The sequence below is a fragment of the Prionailurus viverrinus genome, chromosome C1 (genome assembly GCF_022837055.1).
Source record: "Prionailurus viverrinus isolate Anna chromosome C1, UM_Priviv_1.0, whole genome shotgun sequence".
In the NCBI taxonomy this organism is placed as follows: Eukaryota; Metazoa; Chordata; class Mammalia; order Carnivora; family Felidae; genus Prionailurus; species Prionailurus viverrinus.
Window position 1 is genome coordinate 111,400,183 of NC_062568.1, and position 21,809 is coordinate 111,421,991.

Here is a 21,809-nt window from a genome sequence, read left to right on the forward strand (position 1 = left end):
AGGGTTGGAACAGTGTGGAGAGACTTGTGTGAATTACATGGATAACTCTCCTTGCTTTGAACATAGATATTGGGTCTTAAAATTTAAAGGGACTGATGTGAGTGTTAATAAATAAATTTCTGGAACTAGAAACAACACTAGAATAAATTTACAAACAGTTTCCAAGGCATTCATGACAATTGCACCATTACTAAAGCTTGAGTCATTTTCCAGGAAATGGACAAGCACTTCCAGTCCAAGGCCAAGGAGCACGTATCAGGCAATCCAGACCGCTTTCAAGCCCCCTAGAGATAACAATGAAGCACAGCACCTGATCTGGTTTGGAGCTTGGGTTACATTCTGAATTAGAAAACATATTACTTAGAAGAAGGCAGCCATGGGGCGCCTGGGTGGCTCAGTTGGTTTAATCCCACAGTTTGTGAGTTTGAGCCCGGTGTCAGGCTCTATGCTGACAGCTGAGAACCTGGACCCTGCTTCAGATTCTGTGTCTCCCTCTCTCCCTGCACCTCCCCCACGTGTGCTCAGTCTCTCTCTCTTTCTCTCAAAAGTATAAATAAACATTAAGAGGAAAAAAGAAGACAGACATGCAGCTATGGTCTCTGCCTTTGTTTCCTATATCATGCCACCTACTAGTCTGTCCTCAGACCAACCAAGATGGATTTCTCTGGATTTAAAATTCTGGCAGATACTGACAATCCCTGGTGTACTGTTTGCCCCATAGATTGGACCTAAGGATATATAGATATTATACATAAAGTTTTAAAAATCCAGTGTTCTGCTTCATAGATATATGTATATATTTTATATATACATAGATGTACATATTTATTTAGAATGTAAATTTGTTTTTAAAACATTGCATTTTGAAAAAAATGTAAAAATTTTAAACACACCAAAAACCTGCAAAATAGTACACTGAAGTCCTATAAAATCCTTCAGTTGATTTACGAATCCCTGTTAACATTTTGTCACATTTGTTTTTGTCTCTCTCTCTCTCTCTCTACACCCCCTCCCCCACCCCACACACAATTATTGATGAACCATTTGAAAGTAAGATGCAGACTCTTCACTTCTATATTTCAGTGCCCATCTCCTAAGAGTAATTGAAATTATGAAATTATTGTCATTATGTGAAAGTATATATCATGTCTCCCAGGCCTGCTTTTATCACTATTAAACAAAATCTGAAGTATTTGCATTGAATTACTCAACTAATATCAGGAGGTATCTGCGGTAGATCTTTGGCTCAAATCTGCACAACTAATGAGGCTTATCAAATTAATCACCCAGGACAAAGGTAAATATACAACAAAGATAAATTCACTCTTCTACACTTAGAATTACTGGAAGCCAATTTCTTGTCAGTTTAGAACAGCTGTTTTGTCCTGTCTTCCAGCTGGCAAGGATTCATACATTTTGACATAGAGCCTCAGAAAGCCTCACACAATCAAGAAAAAATTTTAATGAGAAAAATTCCTCATGCATATATTCACTTTTGTCTTAATTTCTATTTTAGCATAGAAGAAGCCAAAATGCTGAGCTGTGGAGTTCAATATCAAACATCTGGCAATCCTAGACAAAAAATTAGCATATTGCAACAGTCTTTCACCCTTGTAAAGTTCAAGGGAGTATAGATGCTGTAAGAGTTAACAAGCCCATTCTAGATCACAACAGTTCAGGAAAATAAAAAACACACTCAACATTAACCACTATGATTCATTTCACCTAAAAGATTCAGTAATCAAGATATCAAATGATATCTTAGCGCAATATTTCAAAAAAACAAAATTAGTGCAGAAAAATCCATGGTGAACAAAATATCAAAATTTTATTTTATTTATTATTTTCTTTTTTTTTTAATTTTTTTTTCAACGTTTATTTATTTTTGGGACAGAGAGAGACAGAGCATGAACGGGGGAGGGGCAGAGAGAGAGGGAGACACAGAATCGGAAACAAGCTCCAGGCTCTGAGCCATCAGCCCAGAGCCTGACGCGGGGCTCGAACTCACAGACCGCGAGATCGTGACCTGGCTGAAGTCGGACGCTTAACTGACTGCGCCACCCAGGCGCCCCTTATTTATTATTTTCTTAAAGTTTATTTATTTTTGAGAGAGACAGAGTGTGAATGGGGGAGGGGCAGAGAGAGAGGGAGACACAATCTGAAGCAGGCTCCAGGCTCCGAGCTGTCAGCACAGAGTCCAACGCGGGGCTCGAACTCACGAACTGTGAGATCATGACCTGAGCCAAAGTCGGACGCTTAACCGACTGAGCCACCCAGGCACCCCAAAATACCAAAATTTTAAACAAAGGCAGGATCTGCCCCTGCGTTTGCAAGATCTTGAGAGTGAATGCCTTACTTGCCCTCTGGTTAGGGCCCTGGTTTTTCATCCCAGATGATGTGACAAGAGCCCAACCTTTCGATGCCTCTTCACTGGTAATCTCAAGTGCTAGGTTCTGCTGACCTTGTTGGCAGCAGCGCTCTGTGCATCATGAACTGCCAGACATCAGGTAGCTCCAGTACAACACCACAAGGCAAAAGTGACTATCCAGCCTCCTTCCCTAACAGTTAAGTCTCAAGGGCAAGTTCCTGTGATTTACAAGGCATTAGGGAGATGGTGGAACAGAGTAGGAAAGGGAGATAGTTAAAGAGGGTGCAAAGAACAATTTATCTTATGAATTGCTGCTAATGCAGTTTAACTAGAATGTAAATTGTCAAAAATCTGCCCTTTTAAGAAAACCCTGAGCCCCATTCTCAGTTTGAGGCACCTACCCACTCAACTCAAAAATGAAGTCTGCTTCACCGTCACATGAAGTCTTCCCGTCACATGGACTACAGATGGTTCTGGAAATCAAAGTAGCCATGCTACATCCTCCACGCAGGTTCCACTGAGTTCAAGCTGCTTAGGAAACTTCACCAGACTGGGGCCTCTCCTTTGGCAAGAGATGCCCATCCCCAAGATGGAACCCTAACCTGATCTTGTGCCAGTGCAAACAAACCACCTAGAGGTGCCCCCTGCTGGCAGGACCTATGTTACAGAACCAGGCTCACAGACTGTAGCTTGGCCCTTCGATGGATCATCAATGCTCCAGGTGCTCAGTCACTGACACTACCCCATAGGGTCTTACACCTGACCTGCGTCACTCATGTGTGCTACTTACCAGTCTGTCTGCAGGTACCAGGCATTTGCATATCCCTTTAGGTGACTTGCCTAGCTCCTAGAGACACCCTAGGCCTACCTATATCTGCCTCACAGGGACAGCCTGCCTCTCTAATCTTGGGTCCTTTGTGCCACTTTTTTTTAACCTACCCTCGGGACAGGAAATAGGAATCACAGCTCAAAACCTCATCCTGAAGAGGTGAACCGTTTGCCAGGCTCTTGACAGTCCCTTCACCTCGGGCCAGACTCCGCTTCCTGTTTCCTTTTATTGAAGTAGAACGCAGGGCCCAGTCCGATTGAAAGCAGGGCCCCAGTTGTCTCGCTCAGTTTCTGACACCTTTATTTTCAGGAATTGCGCCTTCTTTCCAGTCTTCCTTGACCAATTTCTGCCTGGGAGACTAGGACAGACCAAATCCTGAGGAGATGGGATAAAGGGAAGGGAAGTCCTGGGGGCCAGCTGAGACAGAAGGGAGGTAAGATACATGAAAGCCTTAAAATTCACAAAAAGCTTATGGTTTCACTGAAACAAGGAAAAGAGAAAAAAGTTGCAGCCATTGAAGAGCTAAAGCTGAAGGCTGAGAAAAAGCCATCCCTGTGTCAAACTAGAAGAGTAAATAGAGGGTATAAAATTTTGAATCAAAGTTCAGCATCACCATTGAGCCAAATACATCATTTGGCTTCAGCTTTAGAAAACCCAATAGCTGGATGCTGACTCCATATTGTTTCTTACAACTCTCACCTTGTGCTTGTGTGGGCACCATCACATCTAATCAGCATGACAAGCCAGTGATACAAATAGAGTGTGCCCCTTAGATTTTTGTTAATATCTGAACATTCACTCTCAAATACAGGCAAGTTTTCTAGATATAATTTGGAGCGAAAATCTCCTTATATGTTTTACGTGTTGAAATTCTGTTAATCCTTCAGAGTATAAAAGTTTAATTATTACTTCAAGAGTGAAATGATGCAATACTGAAAAATAATTATGAAAGCTATTTGTTTAAAAATCAACAGTTATTCTTATTAGTAACATAAGTAGTTTTATTAATAATGTAAGTAATGTTATTAATAGTTATTTTAATGGCATATATGCCCCCAGTTTCTGGCTCTACCAAGCTCTGGCCAGTATGAGGGCAGCTCTGTTAATTTATATTAGAAACATACTCTCATTTGGTGGCAAGTGCTGTTACACGGTACTATGTCAGAAAGACAATGGATACAGCAACTAGGATCTTTTCTCGGGCCAGCTTTAGTAAATGAATAGTGGTTAGGAACCGTCACTGGAAACCCTATATACAAGGTGGTCTCCCAGTAGGTTATCGAAGGCAGAGATTTCCAACCAGTGTACCTCTTGTGCTGCAAACAGGCTACATTGTCCAGAAATTGATCCCTCAACCCTTAAGGCATCCAGGAAGATAGCTAGAGCCAGTCACTGCCAGCAATGTCTTCCAGGATGCTTGCTGACTGAGCAAGTAGAGTCCATATTATTCTATGGATACAGATGGAAATAGTTTGACATGGTCTTTGGCCTCAGCTCTGGTTCCACTCCTCCTTGCTTTTTGTGCTTGGTTTGTGTATTAGCCTCATTCCAAAAGGAAGGAAAGGAATAAATTCTGGTGCTCCTCTAATTTCCAGGAGTTTCTGTAATGGATGCAAACGGTGGTAGGCGGTGTCTAAGATAGCCCTCAGTGATCCCTGGTAATCACATTCTTGGTATTGGAAAGAGACTTACTTGGAAAGTCTTGGTATTGGAAAGGGATTGGCTCATGCAATTGTGGAGGCTGAGAAGTCCTAGTATCTGCTGTATAGGAGGTGGAGACCCAGGAAAGCTGATGTTGTAGTTCTCAGGACCAGAGGACCCATGGGATAAATCTCAGTCTGAGGTTAGAAGATGGATGTCCCAGCTCATGCACTCAGGCAGGGGGAGCAAATTCTCCCTTCCTCTTTGTGTTCTATTTAGGCGCTCAATGGATTTGATGGCGCCCAACTACACAGGGGAGGGCAATCTGCTTTACTCCATCTGCCAATTCCAACTGCTAATCTCATCTGGAAACATCTTTATAGACTCACACAGAAGTAATGTTTAGCCAAATATCTGGGTATCCTGTGATCCAGTCAAGTTGACACACACAACTTACCATCACAGCCACTAAGTTTTGGGGTAATTGGCTATGCAGCAATAGGCAACTGATACACAGACTCCTAAACTTCCCCCCAGTCCAAGGTGATGTAGAGTTAGAGACCCAGGCCTCCCATTCACAAAGAAGCTATTATTCTCTTTTCAGGAAATAAAGACACTGAATTTGGAGCACTTATTTAAGGCTGCACAATAGGACCTGGATTTATGATCAACATTATGGGGGGGGGGGCAATAAATAGCGCTTTTGTAAGACCATCCTGTAAAATACGTTGCCTAAGCATTCTGTCTCCAGAATGTGCTTTTAATTACTACCAAGAACACTTCTTTGCTTTTGGAAGGTATGCACAATCCATGAAAATCTTTCTTGTTAAGATTATAATAAAGCTGCACGTTTTAGTTGCAATATTTCGTTGGAGATTCTAAAGTCAAGATTTACACAGCAATGAGGCAAAAATATGTTATAGATTTGATTATTATGGAGATGAGAAGGATGCTAAAATATGGTATTGTTTCTCTTTGTACACTAAGGTCACTTGTTCATGTTAACATTTTTTATTGGTTCCCCTTTCTCTGAGCTAGTGTTCTATGGTCGAATGTAAGTGTGCATTGAGCACACACACAGTGGACAAAATCCCCCATTCTGTGAATTTTTCATGTGCCTATTGTTCTGGGCAGTGAGCCCAGCTTGCTTTAAGTATTTGTTATTTGAATAGTGTCCCAGATTCTCCTTTGAAATGTACAATTCACCCATTTTTATTAACCCGAATATGGAACCATCTGATGGTTTTTTGATAGATTTTTCAGTCACATCCAGGTAAACGTCTTTTTGTTTTAAATAAGTCATTCATTTCTCTGTGCTTTCAGGACTTATGCTGTATGAATTAGAAAGCAAATCCTCACAAGGTTAAATTTTAATAATGGAGTTTATTATTTTAAAACAAGTGGCATTTTACACTTGTTATGCCAATTTTGAGACCAGACCATTTTTGTTAAAGCTCTATCAAAGGATTTTTGTTATTGCTTTGATTTTTTTAAGTTAATTTATTTTGAGAGAGAGAGCATGAGCAGGGCAGGGGCAGAGAGAGAGGGAGACAGAGAGAATCCCAAGCAGGCTCCACACCCTGTGCTGAGCCCTACGCGGGTCTCGATCTCACAACCATGGGATCATGACCTGAGCAGAAATCAAGAGTTAGACACAACCACGTGGGCTACCCAGCTGCCCCTGTTTTGATTTTTTTAATTTTATTTATTTTAATGTTTATTTATTTATTTTTTTTAATTTTTTTTTTAACGTTTATTTATTTTTGAGACAGAGAGAGACAAAGCATGAACGGGGGAGGGTCAGGGAGAGGGAGACACAGAATCTGAAACAGGCTCCAGGCTCTGAGCTGTCAGCACAGAGCCTGACGCGGGGCTCGAACTCACGGACCGCGAGATCATGACCTGAGCCGAAGTCGGCCGCTTAACCGACTGAGCCACCCAGGCGCCCCAATGTTTATTTATTTTTGAGAGTGAGAGAGAGAGAGAGAGAGAGAGACAGAGAGAGAGAGAGAGAGAGAGAGAGAGAGAGCACACGCTTGAGTGGGGGAGGGGCAGAGAGAGAGGGAGACTTGGAAGTAGGCTCCAGGCTCCAAGCTGTCAGCACAGAGCCTGATGCAGGGCAAACCCATGAACCGTGAGATCATGACCTGAGCTGAAGTCAGACGCTTAACCCACTGAGCCACTCAGGTGCCCCGATTTGTTTTTTAAGGAAGAGAAAATCTAGGGTCACTGAAAAGAAACATTTTAAAAGCAAGCTGAACAAAAGTAATTACTTGTATGCACATGAAATACAGTTAGCACCTGCCAATCAAGCCCCACTTGTACCATTTCATAACTGTGTTATCGTGTCACATTATTTAACCTTTCTATAAAAATGGGGATAATACTACCTTTCTCAAAGAATTGTAGTGAGGATTAAATGAGATTGTGTGTGTAAATTGCTTAAACTGTGGCTTGGCATGTAGCAAGTGCCCCCTAATAATTGTTAATAACGCACATTACACATGCAGTAGCGATCACAATGACAATGATACTGCGGTTGCCATGCATGTCAGTGATCAGGATCTAAACTGCAGAATTCTGTTTGGAACTCCTGTGGGATCTAGTACAAATCCCCTTTATTTGTGAGGCTCTCCATCTGGTTATCATCTGCAACTCTCTGTTAAGATACTTGTTGATAGTACCCAGGGTCCTCCCTGTTGGAGAGGTGATGTCTTACATCACCTGACCACCACCACCCCCATCATGAGTGGGGAGAAAACTTCAGCCCGGCGTTTCAAATGCAGCTTAGTACAGTGAAGTCCTGTTTCTCCATCTCAGTTATTTTCTCTTCTGATTTCATTTTCAGCATCTGCAAGGCAGTGAGTTATCTGCCAGCAGGCCCTACGCTCTGAGGCCCACATGCATTAGCACAGAGGCTGCGTCTTTTAGGAGGCCCCTGAAGAATCCCATTTGAGTCCAGTGCCTATCCCTGAACTAATTCCTGAGGCTGTGGGGGAAAACTAATCTTCTTTTTTTCCATTAATAGGAAAAAAAATCTTTAGTTTAAATAGACTTCTTAGAGCAGTTTTGGGTTTAAGTTATTCTTTTTAAAAAGGTCTGTGATGTTTCCTTTTTAAACTTCATTCCCCTCATCCAATACCCCATTGATTCTGTTGGCTCTGCCCCCCAAAATATATTTGGAATCTGTTCGCTTCTTACCAGCCTGACCACTATATGGTCACCCTATATGAATCAGCCTATCTCACACCTGGTCTACTGACTGCAACAGTCTTCAAAGCAGCTTCCTCTGCTTCCACTCTTGGCCTCTCAAAGTGTATTCTACAAAAGCACAGTGATATTTTAAACTATTTTTCCAGATCATATCATGGCTCTGCTTCAAACCCTTCCTTCGTTTCCCAATGTCCTTAGAATAAAATCAACTTCTGGGGCGCTCAGTTAAGCGTATGACTCTTGACTTCAGCTCAGGTCATGATCTTCCGGTTCCAGAGACCAACCCCACGTCAGGCTCTTTCTCTCCCTGTGTCTCTGCCCCTTCCCTGCTCACGCTTGCTCTCTATCTGTCTGTCTCTCTCAAAATAAATCAATAAACTTAAAAAATGTTTAAAATTAAAGTTTAGGTATAATTTATATTAGCTAGAGATAAAAATCACAGGCTAACACACATAAGAATCTTTTCTTTAATGCATCTAAGATTCTTATAGCACAAAAAAAAGTACAGAGAATTTTTTAAAGGACAGATTTCAGGGCACTTTCAAATTCTGAAGTGCAATAAAGCTCTTTCGGGTATCCTTCAAAATTAAAAGACTCTCCTTCAGATTAATGAAAAGATTAGGATTTATAAATCACAACGGGCACTGGAAATATGGTCCATGGTACCTGCATTAGGTTAAGGATCAATGGAGTCTCCACATTTTAGGGAAGGGGACGAAAAGGCACTTTAAGCTCATGTCCATAGCAGTTCTAACGATGTTGATTCAATTTAGAAAGGCATTATTATCTCATTGCTATCTTCTCAAGGCTTAGTCCTCAAACTGTCCATACTGCTACTTCTCTTCTTTATACCACCAGGAGCAAACCTCTGGGAAGAATGGTAATACAGACTGAAGTCTAAAACTGTGGGTGGTGCTCTAGCTGTTTGCCATACAATGTATAACAAGGAGATCGGCTAATCTAGAAACGAAATAACTCTGCCTCTAGCACAGTATCAGGATGTGCTTATCAAAAAACTTTTTGTGGGGGCGCCTGGGTGGCTCAGTCGGTTGAGCATCCAACTCAGGTAATGATCTCACAGTCAGTGGGGTCAAGCCCCGTGTCGGGTCTGTGCTGACAGCTCAGAGTCTGGAGCCTGATTCAGATTCTGTGTCTACTTCTATCTCCGTCCTTTCCTGGCCTGCTCTCTCTCTCTCTCTCTCTCTCTCTCTCTCTCTCTCTCAAAAATAAATAAATAAACATTTAAAAATAATAATAGTAAAATAAAATAAATTTTAAAATTAAAAAATAAATAAATAAAATTTTTGTGGTGTAGAAATGCCCAAAACCAATTACTTAGACTCTTTTGGATATATTTTACTTTCAAAATGAAAATATAATAGGCTAACAAACAAAAATTAAATTCTATTTGATCTGTAAAAAATAATTAATATATATTTTTAGAATTTCTTTTAATCTTTATTTATTTTTGAGAGAGAGACAGAGCGTGAGCAGGGGAGGAGCAGAGAGAGAGGGAGACACAGAATCTGAAGCAGGCTCCGGGCTCTGAGCTGTCAGCACAGAGCCCGACGTGGGGCTCGACCCCACTGACTGTGAGATCATTACCTGAGTCGGATGCTCAACCGACTGAGCCACCCAGGCACCCCCAAATAATTAATATTTTAATGTTTTTATAAAAACAATTCCTTTCAGATGTTTCAGTTAACCTTTGAGTGACATAAAAAATATTTCAGCATTCTGTAATACCAATATTTTGCACAAGTTAAGATAAAACCATTGAGTTTAGCATTTTAAAGAAAAAAAAAATAAAAAAGGAGAATGGTAACTCACGGAGAAGCTATGTAGCTAATAAGCTTCGTTTTGGAATCTTCTATTTTTAATATTTATTTATTTGTTTATTTATTTATTTACTTTAAATTTTATTTTAGAGAGACAGAGAGAGTGCATGAGTGGGGCATAGGGGCAGAGGGAGAGAGAGAGAGATCCCACAACCTGGGATCATGACCTGAGTCCAAATCAAGAGCTGGACGCTCAACTGACTGAGCCACTCAGGCACCCCTGGAATCTTTTTTAAAAATACAGAAAGCAAAGAGAAATAACAAATTTGAAATTTGTATTAATAAATTTTAACATACCTCTCTCAATAATTGATAAAACATTAGCTACAGAGTCAATAATGATATGTAAAATTTGAACAACATAATGAACCAACTTGATCTAAAGGATCTTTCTAAAACACACCACTCAACAACAGCAGGATACATGTTTTTCCAGTGCACAAGGAACATTTACGAAGACATATCATAATCTGGGCCATAAAACAATTCTCAGCAAATGTAAAAGAACTCAAATCATACAAGATGTGCTCTCTGACCACAAATGAATTACGTCAGAAATCAGTAGCAGAAAGAAGTCTGAAATATTTTCAAATGTCTTGAAACTAAACACATACTTCTTTTTTTTTTTAATGAAATTTATTGTCAAATTGGTTTCCATACAACAAGACACACACTTCTATATAACCCACAGAGCAAAGAAGAAACCAAAAGTGAAAAGAGAAAGCATTTTAAACTGAATGAAAATGAATTCAGGAGATATAAAAATTTGTGGCATAGAGCTAATGCAGTACTTAGAATGAAATTTACAGAACCAAAGAAGTTGAAGTAGAAAAGAAAGGTCTTAAATCAATGATCTAGCCATCCACTTTAAGAAACTGGAAAAGGAAGAGCAAATGAAATTCAAAGTAAGCAGAAGAAAGGAAGTAATAAAGACCAGGGGTAAAGCACATAAACTCAAAACACTAAAAACAATAGAGAAATTAAGTGAAGCCAAAGCTGGTTTTCTGAAAAGGTAAATAAAACTGATAAACTTCAGATCAAGTTTATCGAAACAAAAAGAGAAGACACAAATAACCAATATGCAGAATGAGAAAGGTGACATCAGTGCAGACTCTACAAATATTAAAGGACTAATAAGAAAATTATGTTTCAATTTGCAAAATTTTTAAATTTATGACAATAAATTTGATGACTTAGAAAAAATGAACAAATTTCTTGGAAGACACAAATTAACAAAACTCTCTCCAGAAGAAACAGATAAGCTAAATAGACCTACATTTATTAAGGAAATTATATTTGTAATTAAAAACCTTCCCAGAAGGAAAATCTAGGCTTAAAAGTCTTTACTAGTGAATACTATCAAACATTTAAGGAAGCAATAATGCAATTTCTACCCAAACTCTCCCCCAATATTGAAGAGGTGGGAATTCCAACTCTTTTTTTTTTAAAGTTTATTTATTTGTTCTGAGACAGAGAGTGTGCGCACAAGCGGGGAGGGTCAGAGAGAAGGAGAGACAGAATCCCAAGCAGACTTTGCACCATTAATGCAGAGCCTGATGTGGGGCTTGAACCCAGAACTGTGAGACCATAACCTGAACCAAGACCAAGAGTTGGACACTCAACCAACCGACTGTGCCACCCAGGTGCCCCCAACTCATTTTTTGAGGCCAATATTGTCCTTATACAAAATCCAAACAAAGTTATTGTAAATAGAGAATACAAACCAATATCCCCCATGAACACAGATGCAAAAATTCTTAATTTTTTTAAATGTTTACTTATTTTTGAGAGAGAGAGAGAGAGAGAGAGAGCAAGCAATCATGAGTGGGGTAGAGGCAGAGAGACAGAGGGAGAGAGAGAATCCCAAGTAGGCTCTGCACCATCAGCACGGAGACTGATGCGGGGCTCGAACCCACAAACAGTGAGATTGTGACCTGAGTCGAAACCAAGAGTCGGAAGCTTAACCCACTGAGCCAACCAGGTGCCCTAAAAATTCTTAAAATTTTAGCAGATCTAATCCAACAATATATAGGAAGTATAGTAAATCATAACTAAGTGGGATATATCCCAGGCACCCAACATTGATGTTAACATTTTTTTTTTTTAATTTTAGAGAGAAAGAGAAAGAGAGGGAGGGAGGGGCAGAGGGAGAGAAAGAAAATCTCAAGCAGGCTCCATGCTCAGCACAGAGCCAGACCTGGGGCTCAATACCATGACCCTGGGATCATGACCTGAACCAAAATCAAGAGTTGGATGCCCAATCAACTGAGGCATCCAGATGCCCCAATTTTAACATTCTTATATCAATCATTGCAATTCACCAGATTAACAGAATGTAGAAGGAAAAAATGATACAATAATCTCAACAGATGTAAAATTAGGCATCCATTGCTAATGAAAATCCTCAGAAAACTATGACTAGAAGGGAACTTTTTCAATGTGATAAAAGGCACCTATGGAAAATCTGCAGGTAATACCACACATAATGGTGAAAAACTGAATGCCTTCCTCCTAAGATCAGGAACAAGGCAGAGATGTTTGCTCTCACTATTTCAATTTAACTTTGTACTGGAGGCTCTAGCTAGTGCAATAAGGCAAAGACAAACAACAGACAGACAGACAGATAGACATAGAGATTGGAAAGAGGATTAAAATATCATCTCTCTTTCTTGGGGGGACGACATCATCATGTAGAAATCCTATCACATCTATAAAAAAAATCTCTTAGAACTAAACTGTGAATTTAGCAAAGCTACAGGATACAAAATCAATAGGGAAAAATCAATATAAACTAGCAATAAACAATCAGAAATTGAAAATTTTAAGATATTATCAACTATAAGAGAATCAACAATATGAAGAATCTAGGCATATGTGTCTCTAAGATACGTGACTAGGATACACTAAAAACAAAACACTGGTGAGAGAAATTAAAGATATTATTATTATTATTATTATTATTATCGGATTGGATAATTCTTCATTGTAGGGACTGTTCTGTGCTTTGTAGAACGTTTACCAGCATTCCTGACCTTCATCTACTAGATGCCCGAATCACCCTTGCCCTGAGATATGATAAACAAAAATGTGTCCAAATACACACACACATCCCCAAAAAATCCCACAAAAATGTGTCTAGATACTATTATATCTGTTACCCCCAACTGAGAACCACTCATCAAAATAAATGGAGATATGCACCATGTTTATGGACTGGGAGACTCAATATTTTTGAAATATTGATCCTCTCCAAATCAATCTATAGGGTCAATGTGATCCCAGTTGAATCACCAGCAGGCTTTTTGTCTACACTGACAAGTGGATTCTAAAATGTGTATGAGAATACAAAGGACCTAGAATAGCCAGAATGATTTTGAAAAAGAAGGACAAAGTTGGAGGACTTTCACTACAAGATTTTAAAACTTATAAAGAGCTGCTGTGATCAAGACAGCATGGAGTGGGCTGAGGTATCGGTAGGAGCAGCTGGGCAGCGGGAGGAGCTGGCAATTAAGCTGATCAAGATGACAACCTCCCCAAAGCACAGAGTCTGTGGCAGAGCCCATGGGGGAAGAGCCAACAGGGAGTCTAGCCAGGATCAGTGGAGTTCTGGACAAGGAGCTGGAGGAAGGGGGCTTTGACAAGGCCTACGTGGTGTCCTTGGCCAGTTTCTGGTGCCGAAGAGATCCGAAGATCTCTTCGGGAATGGCTCAAGGACACACACGGTGCCAATGCCCCGCAATCCTGGGACTGCTTCGGGTGCCTCCCAGAGTGGTGTGACACCTTTCTGTGAGGCTCTCTAGGGAGCTCCAATCTCTAGTCCCAGCACTGGGTCTCCAGAGTTTGCAGCCATATGGGGAACCCACCCCCCCCCCCCCCCCCGTCCTCTACGAAGGAAGATATTGCTGTTGTCATACTCACCTGCGATATATTTCAAGATCTTTGGGGAGTTCGCTCCCCTCCCCATTTCAGCTTTTTTGGAATTCGGACACTTACATGCATCTCCCTTCTTCTTCCCCTGCCAGTTTCATGTAGACAATTATCAGCTTGTCTGAGTGGATTCCCAGCCTTTCCCTCACCCCCACTTCCGTCTCTAGTCTGTTTTATGCTATGTGGCTCCTTTTATGTCTTTGCAAAGTTTTTTATATCAATAAAGTTAGTGGACTTCAAAACAAATGGTATTGGTCTTAAAGTAGACAAATAGATGAATGGAACAGAATAGAAAATTCAGACATAGACCCACATATATTTGATCAATAGATTTCAATAAATTGCCAAGGAAATTAAATGGAGAAAGAACAGAGTTCTCAACTCTGGAAAATCTGGAAATCTATATGCAAAAAATGAACCTTGATCAATACCTTGTACCTCATACAAAAGTTAGCTTGAAATGAATCATAAACCAAGCATAAAATGTAAAACTATAAAATTTCTAGAAGAAAACAGGAGAATATTTTTGTGATCTTGGGTTAAGTAGCACTTTCTTAGAACATGAAAGAACAGTTTGATAGTTTGGGCTTATTTGGCAAAATTTAAAGATCTGATTTGAAGAAATCTGGTCTTCAAAAGACACTTATTAATATAGAAAGACAAGATATAGATTGGGACAACATACTTACAAAGTACCTCTATAATAAAGACTTGTATTTCAGATACGTAGGAACTTCCAAATTTAATCACAAAAAAAAGCAAACAACTCAATAAAAAAATGGGCAAAAGATTTCAATAGACACTTCACCAAAAATATGCAGATGGTAATTAAGGACATAAAAAATGTTCAACATCAGGGGGCGCCTGGGTGGCGCAGTCGGTTAAGCGTCCAACTTCAGCCAGGTCACAATCTCGAGGTCCGTGAGTTCGAGCCCCGCGTCAGGCTCTGGGCTGATGGCTCGGAGCCTGGAGCCGGTTTCCGATTCTGTGTCTCCCTCTCTCTCTGCCCCTCCCCCGTTCATGCTCTGTCTCTCTCTGTCCCAAAAAAAAAAAAAAAAAAAAAAAAAAAGTTCATCATCAGTAGTCACTAGGGCAATGCAAATCAAAACCATAAGATACCATTTCACACACACTAGAATGGCTATAATACAAAAGACAGACAATGATAAATGTTGACAAGAATGTGGAGAAGTGGGAACCTTCATATATTGCTAGTGGGAAATCAAAAGGTACAATCCCTTTGAGAAAGAGTTTGGTGGTATCTTAAAATGTTAAACATATGCCTACTACTCTACTATTTGAAATTTACCTAAGAAAATGAAGGCATAGGTCCACAAAAAGACTTGTACATGAATGTTCACAGCAGTTTTGTTTGTAATAGCCAAAAAACTGGAAACAATAAAACAGCTGGTGTATAAATAAACAACCTGTGGCATATCCATACAAGGGAATACTACTCAGTAACAAAAGAAAACAAACTATTGCTACCCACAACATCGTGGATAAAACTCAGAATAATTATGCTGAGTGAATGAAGCCCAGACAGAAACAAAGAGTACTTACTATATGATTCCATGTATATAAATTTCTAGAAAATGCAAACAGAGCAACAGAAAGCAGATCAGTGGTTGGTTGCCTGTGTGTTAGGGGGGCCAGAGACAGCAGGGAGGATTATAAAAGGGAAGAAGGAAACTTTTGGGGATGATAAGCATGTGATAATTTCACAGATACATGCATGTATCAAAACTTTTCCAATCATACACTTTAAATCTGCCCAGTTTATTAAAAAATTTTTTTTAACATTTATTTATTTTTGAGAGACAGAGAGAGACAAAGCACAAGTGGGGAGGGGCAGAGAGAGAAGGAGACACAGAATCCGAAGCAGGCTCTAGGCTCCGAGCTGTCAGCATAGAGCCCAATGCGGGGCTCGAACTCACAAGGCTCGAACTCACAAACCATGAGCCAAAGTTGGACGCTTAACCGACTGAGCCACCCAGGCACCCCAAATCTGCCCAGTTTATTTTATGTCAATTATATCTCAATACAGCAGTAACAAAATAATAATGACAAAAAGAGAGATGGCTAAAGAGACATAATGGTTGAAGTTTGATGTTAGAAAGTTAACCTTCTCTGACATCATTACCCCCGACAGTTGTCTGCTGGTTCCAGGTTATCCACCTAAACATGCAAACTGCTAGGGTTCAAAAATGCACCCAGAGGCAGCTGGCAACTCAGTTAGTTCCTCTTCTTAAACAACGGTATACTTGAGAGAGGATCACTTCTGAAAAAAAAATTTTTTTTAATGTTTTTATTTCTTTTTGAAGGAAAGAGAGAGAGCAAGAGTGGGGGAGGAGCAGAGAGAGAGGGAGACATAGAATTTGAAGCAGGCTCCAGGCTCTAAGCTGTCAGCACAGAACCGATGTGGGGCTTGAACCCATGATCTGTGAGATCATGACCTGAGCCGAAGTGGGACGCTCAACCGACCAAGCCACCCAGGCGCCCCGAGAGAGGATCACTTTTGAATTAAATCCTCATTGAAAAGTTCTATCCAGGGTCTCACTTCAAGAAAGCATTTTCCCAGGGCCATACATCTGTTTTTATCCCTCTGCTAAAATTTGCTTCCCACCCAACCTGGCTTCATTATTTTGTTAGGCCAGACAAAATTCACCTCCTGTGTGTGTGTGTGAAGCCCTCTCTGGTCCTCTGGTTCTTAGCACCACATTCAGTAGCCATTAACCATCTGGCTCATAATGCCAGCATGTAGGTGCTATAACAAAATGCCCTGACCCCACTTCCTTACCCCCATCATGAATTTCACCTAAAAGAAAGTAAGCTTGCATTTTGAAATGTAAAGTTTACAATTAAGACAAACCGGTTCAGAGAAAAGATGTGCCAGCACTTGGAACCACACAAGGATTCCCGAGCCAAACAGATTATTACCTAATTGAAAATATTAGTGGGTCAGAGATAGAAACAGAGAGGGAGTACATGAGAAGAGAGGTGCACGCTCACCATCCGGGGAATAAAGAACCCATTTGTATCCTGTTACTCTGTTTAAAGCTATTAAAGTTTACAAAATCTGGAATCCACTGATTACTTTCCCTTGTTTTAAATTCAAGTTTCATAAACAATCTTTTGGTTATAATTTGTTTTCCAAATGTGGCAAGTATGCCAAGAGACCTTACTAGAGTAACAGAAGAGGGTCTAGTTCCCCGAGATGTTAGAATCCTCATTTTAATTTTTGAGAATAAATCCTCATAATAATTTGTCATTCTGGGTTTAGATAACAGTCTTGTGGATTTGTTTAATATCAGCCTGAGAAACAGACTCGACAAGGTAAGACTAGATTCTTTTTTTTTTAATTTTTTAATGCTTATTTTTGAGAGAGAGAGAGTGGGGGAGGGGTAGAGAGAGAGGGAGACACAGAATCTGAAACAGGCTCCAGGCTCTGAGATGTCAGCACAGAGCCCAATGCAGGACTCGAACCCACGAACCGTGAGATCATGACCTAAGCCAAAGTCGGACGCCCAACTGACTGAGCCACCCAGGTGCCCCAAGACCAGATTCTAACATATTTTCCAAGATAATGTCACCTTGTATGGCTTCTTAGGACACAGTCCATTTTCCCTGAAGAGATCCTTTTAACTAATTCATTTATTTATTTATTAATTTATTTATTTCTCATTTCCCCACTTCACCCTTCTGTCATAGCACTTACTCCATAACTGGTGTAGAACTATAGATTCTGAGCTACTTGAGGGCAGTTTTGCATCCAGTTTTGTCCTGGCCTCCACCATCGTTGCTCAATAAATAACAGAAGTAAATTGAATCTGGGTAATGTGCAGAGGTGTTTTCTTCCATTTTTAAAACTGATTTGATAGTCAGAAAATTAGATACCAAAAACGCCCCTTCTCAAGGACAAGTCTCTCATACTCATTAACCTCTAATACTGTAGATAAGACAGGTGTGTTTTCAAAAGTAAAGGGGCACCCTGCTGGCTCCATTGGTAGAGCATTTGACTTTTGATTGTGGAGTTGTGAGTTCAAGTCCCACGTTGGGGGTGAAGCCTCCTTAAAAAAGAATAAAAAATGAAAGTATGCCACACAGGGGTGCTTGGGTGGCTCAGTTGGCTAAGCATCTGACTTTAGTTCAAGTCATGATCTCATGGTTCATGGGTTCGAGCCCTGCATCTGGCTCTGCAGTGACAGTGTGGAGCCTGCTTGGGATTCTCCCTCTCCCCCTCTCTCTCTGCCCCTCCCCTGCTCGTGCTCTCTCTTTCTCAAATAAATAACTAAACTTAAAAAAAAAAATGCTGCTCATTCCTAGAGAATTTTTCAATGGGGGTCAGAGTAGCACCAACCTCAGTGAAGTTCCTGACACAGTTTCATTTGGGAATTCCTGAAATGTTAAAAAAAAAAACAAAAACATTTCAAGGCTCCTCGTTACATCAACTAAGATGAATACGGAGATCTGTCAGATGAATAGCCATTAAGGAAATAATTAAAGTGTGCTGTCTATTTAAACAATTAAACCACAATGTAGAGAACCAAATTCTAATTTGGTAACTTTTTGTTACCAAAGACTGTAAAAAAAAAAAAAAAATCACATCTTTATAATGAGTCATGATCCATTTTAAATTTTGCAATAGCATTGCTCTTTTGATGAAAAGCGTTCACCACAGTGTATGTATAAACAGTTAAAAAGACTTTAAATTATAGATATATGTTCAGATTAAAATTTTTTTGTTTCAAGCTTTAAAAAAAAAACCCAAAGTAGTCTGTGAAAACTATTCAACACTGCAGAGATACACATGTTAAAAAAAAAAAAAAAAAAAGTAATTGTTTGGGCTAAAATTCCATGGTATAAAAAATCAAATAATGAATACTTTTGCCTTGTTCCTTATTTTTTTTAAGTTTTAATTTTAATTCCAGTTAGTTAACAGACAGTGTTATATTAGTTTTAGGTGTGGCCTCATACTTTCTTAAAAGCAGTAATTTTTTATGGGTATCTTAATAGACATATGATTCCATTAAGCACTGTCAATTGAATGACTTTGACTCAGTTTTCTCACAGTGGGCAGTGTGATGAGTAAATACAACGAAGTGTGAATAAACTAGTTTCCTAATTCACAAATAAAGCATAGTCCTAAACACAGAAAACAGATTCCATTAATATTTCGTTCTGTAATTAATCCTCAAAAGATCCAAATCGTGATTTTATGCATAGGAAATTGAGGCCCAGAGAAACGAAGTTACTTTTTTCATTTCCCAGTTAGTAGACGGCAGCTTAGAGACCAAAGCCACCACTGCCCTGCAGTATGATTTGGGACTCCTGGGTTCCCATAAAAGAGTAAGCTAAAAATGCTAAGGCAAGGAAAGGCTTGTTTCAAAAACGGCGGTAGCACAATCTCTTTTCCAAAACATCATATGCATGGCAGATTTTTGTCCTGCTGATGCTACATGAAGAAAATGTGGGCCTAATCTGTCCAGTCTTCCATTTCAGCGCAAAGGAAGGGGCTGGGTTAAGTGGAGATTGTCCTGCACGCCTCATCCGCCCAACAGGCATGGCCACAGCTCTGCAGGGGAAGAGAGGTGGCCTAGGAAGAAAGAACCATCACCAACCCCACCGTGCTGTTTGTCTCTTAGATAAATAAAAATTATATAGATACACAGATAAAGAGGGTGTGAGAGAAAGCAGCGCGTACTCGCGCGCGTTTCCTGATCTGCTTTTACCTTCCCTAATGCTTCCACCCTGGCATGGCCTTCTGCATCATGTGCTCATCTCTCCATCAACAGACATGGCCTTCAACCTCATCTCCACCAACAAAACGGGCGTCTATGCATCCAGCAAAGACCTTGGATGGGACAGAGACGCGTTTCCCCAGCTTTAGTCCGGTATAACGCGGAGCCACACCTTGATTTCTAGGCAACTCCCCCACTGGCTTTTCTCCGCTCTGCCCCGCCACCGGCCGCATCAACGCCCCGCAAACCCTCTGCCCGGTGCCCTCCAACCCCTGTCCTAGCTGATGGCCCTCGGCGCCAACCCCTTCAGCCCCCGGGGCCCAGCCCGGGAACGGTCCTCCCGCCCAGCGCGCCGCGCGCCCCCGCTCCCCGCGCGGAACGCAGCCTCCGGGGCTCCCGCGGGGCTCTCACCTCATCCAGGGTGCGGCCGCCGCGGCTGCCTCCTCCTCCTCTTCGGCCGCCGCCGCCCAGCTCCCGGCCTCCTCGGGACGCCGTCGTGCCCGGCCAGGGGAGCGCCGCGAGGGCGGTGGGGCTCGAGCCGCGTCCCCGGGCCAGTAGGGCGCGCGGTGCGCCCGGCGGGACGCGCGGCGGCAGCAGCTGCAGCCGCAGCGGCGGCGGCGGCAGCAGGACCCGCTGTCGGTCCTCTTCATGGATTTCCCGGGCCCGGCCGCGCCCGTCCCGGTGACCGACCCTACTTGGTTTCCCCACGGTCTTCGCGCGCTGCCAGGGAGCATCCTCCAGGCGCGGATTGCGGCGGAAACCTGGAAGGACCAGGCCTGCTCCGCGGCTGCCTCGGCCACCTGCTCCTCCCAGATTGCTCTTGTCCCTCGCCCACAAACACCCCCCGCGGTCTCTTCACCCTCTATCATCACCCCATCCTCTCTCCACCCACTACCTCAACCTGGAAACCTTTTCATTCCCACATGGCACTCTTTTTCTTCTTCCTATCCACTCCATGGTCACCGACCTCAATTTCCAACCTTAAAAAGTTTCTCCTTTTCACACTCCCTCTCTCCAAATTTTCCCGGGGTTTGTCTTCCTCCTCCCTCCAACTCAGTCATCGTCTTCTATGTTACATTATTCTTTCCTCAGAATCACTACTTCCCCAGGCTGTTGGCGAACCCCTTTTCTCCCACTCTCCCTGTTTCTCCTTCTTAAACTCTTTTATCCCCTCAATTTTCCCTTTAGTTGTTGTAAAAATCTTCTTCCTAAATAACCTCAGTTTTCCTTTCATTTGAGACTTTTGGATTGCCATTTTTCATGCAGAACTCCTAGTAAAGCCTATATAGCTTGGTATCCAATATCCAGTCAAGGGAATGTAGTCATGGTTAAAAAATAAAAAGTTCATAGGTCAAATAAATTCTCCACTTCATGTTCCTTCTGAAAAGCCTTTTCTTATAGTCCACTAAGGAAGGAAGCTAGTGAGACCCTAGCAGAGCAGAATGCTTCTGTGACACTATTTTATGTACACAAGGCTTAGAAGAGCGGGTTTATCTTTGTAGTGGGCACTGTGGATCCCAAAGTTCAGAGGCAAAATGCCTTATGCAATATGCACTATTGATGGATTCCATGTAAACAAAGGAACTCATCCTTAACACATTTTCCTCCCAAATCTGTGTTGTTGTTGTTGTACTCCAACACTATCATCCACCCATTGCCCAAGCCCCAAATTTGGGAGTGGTCAGAGATTTATCTCTCTCTCATTCATCTCATCCAGTCAATTCGACTTCTTGACTGTTTCTTTATTTTAAGGTGCCTCTTATCATGATTCCAAATGCCTCCAGAAAATGACACTACCCAGTATCTCATCATTCTTTCAAACCTCCCAGCTTAATCTATATCTTTACCTCTTTTTTCCCTCCAGTATGTCTTACCTGCCCAATTTACGCTACCACTCCCGTCCCTGCTAGAGATTCTCAATTATCTTTTGTTGTCTTTCTTTTTTTTTTTTTTAAGTTTTATTTTTTTAAAAATTTTTTTTTTTTTTCAACGTTTATTTATTTTTGGGACAGAGAGAGACAGAGCATGAACGGGGGAGGGGCAGAGAGAGAGGGAGACACAGAATCGGAAACAGGCTCCAGGCTCCGAGCCATCAGCCCAGAGCCCGACGCGGGGCTCGAACTCACGGACCGCGAGATCATGACCTGGCTGAAGTCGGACGCCCAACCGACTGCGCCACCCAGGCGCCCCATAAGTTTTATTTATTTATTTAGAGAGAGAGAGAGAGAGAGAATGAGAGAATGAGCAGGGGA

At 41.3% G+C, this 21,809-nt stretch overlaps 1 protein-coding gene and 1 pseudogene across 1 annotated transcript in view; one reads left to right on the forward strand and one right to left on the reverse strand.

The window, feature by feature from the left end:
* The window catches only part of PDE4DIP (phosphodiesterase 4D interacting protein), a 220,405-nt gene extending 200,198 nt beyond the window's left edge, over positions 1–20,207 (reverse strand). The window contains exon 1 of the mRNA XM_047869423.1: positions 19,969–20,207. Coding sequence (XP_047725379.1) covers positions 19,969–20,207 — 239 coding nt within the window. The remainder of the gene's footprint in view (positions 1–19,968) is intronic.
* On the forward strand, positions 13,411–13,679 carry LOC125172021 (barrier-to-autointegration factor-like; annotated as a pseudogene).
* Positions 20,208–21,809: the final 1,602 nt, after the last annotated feature.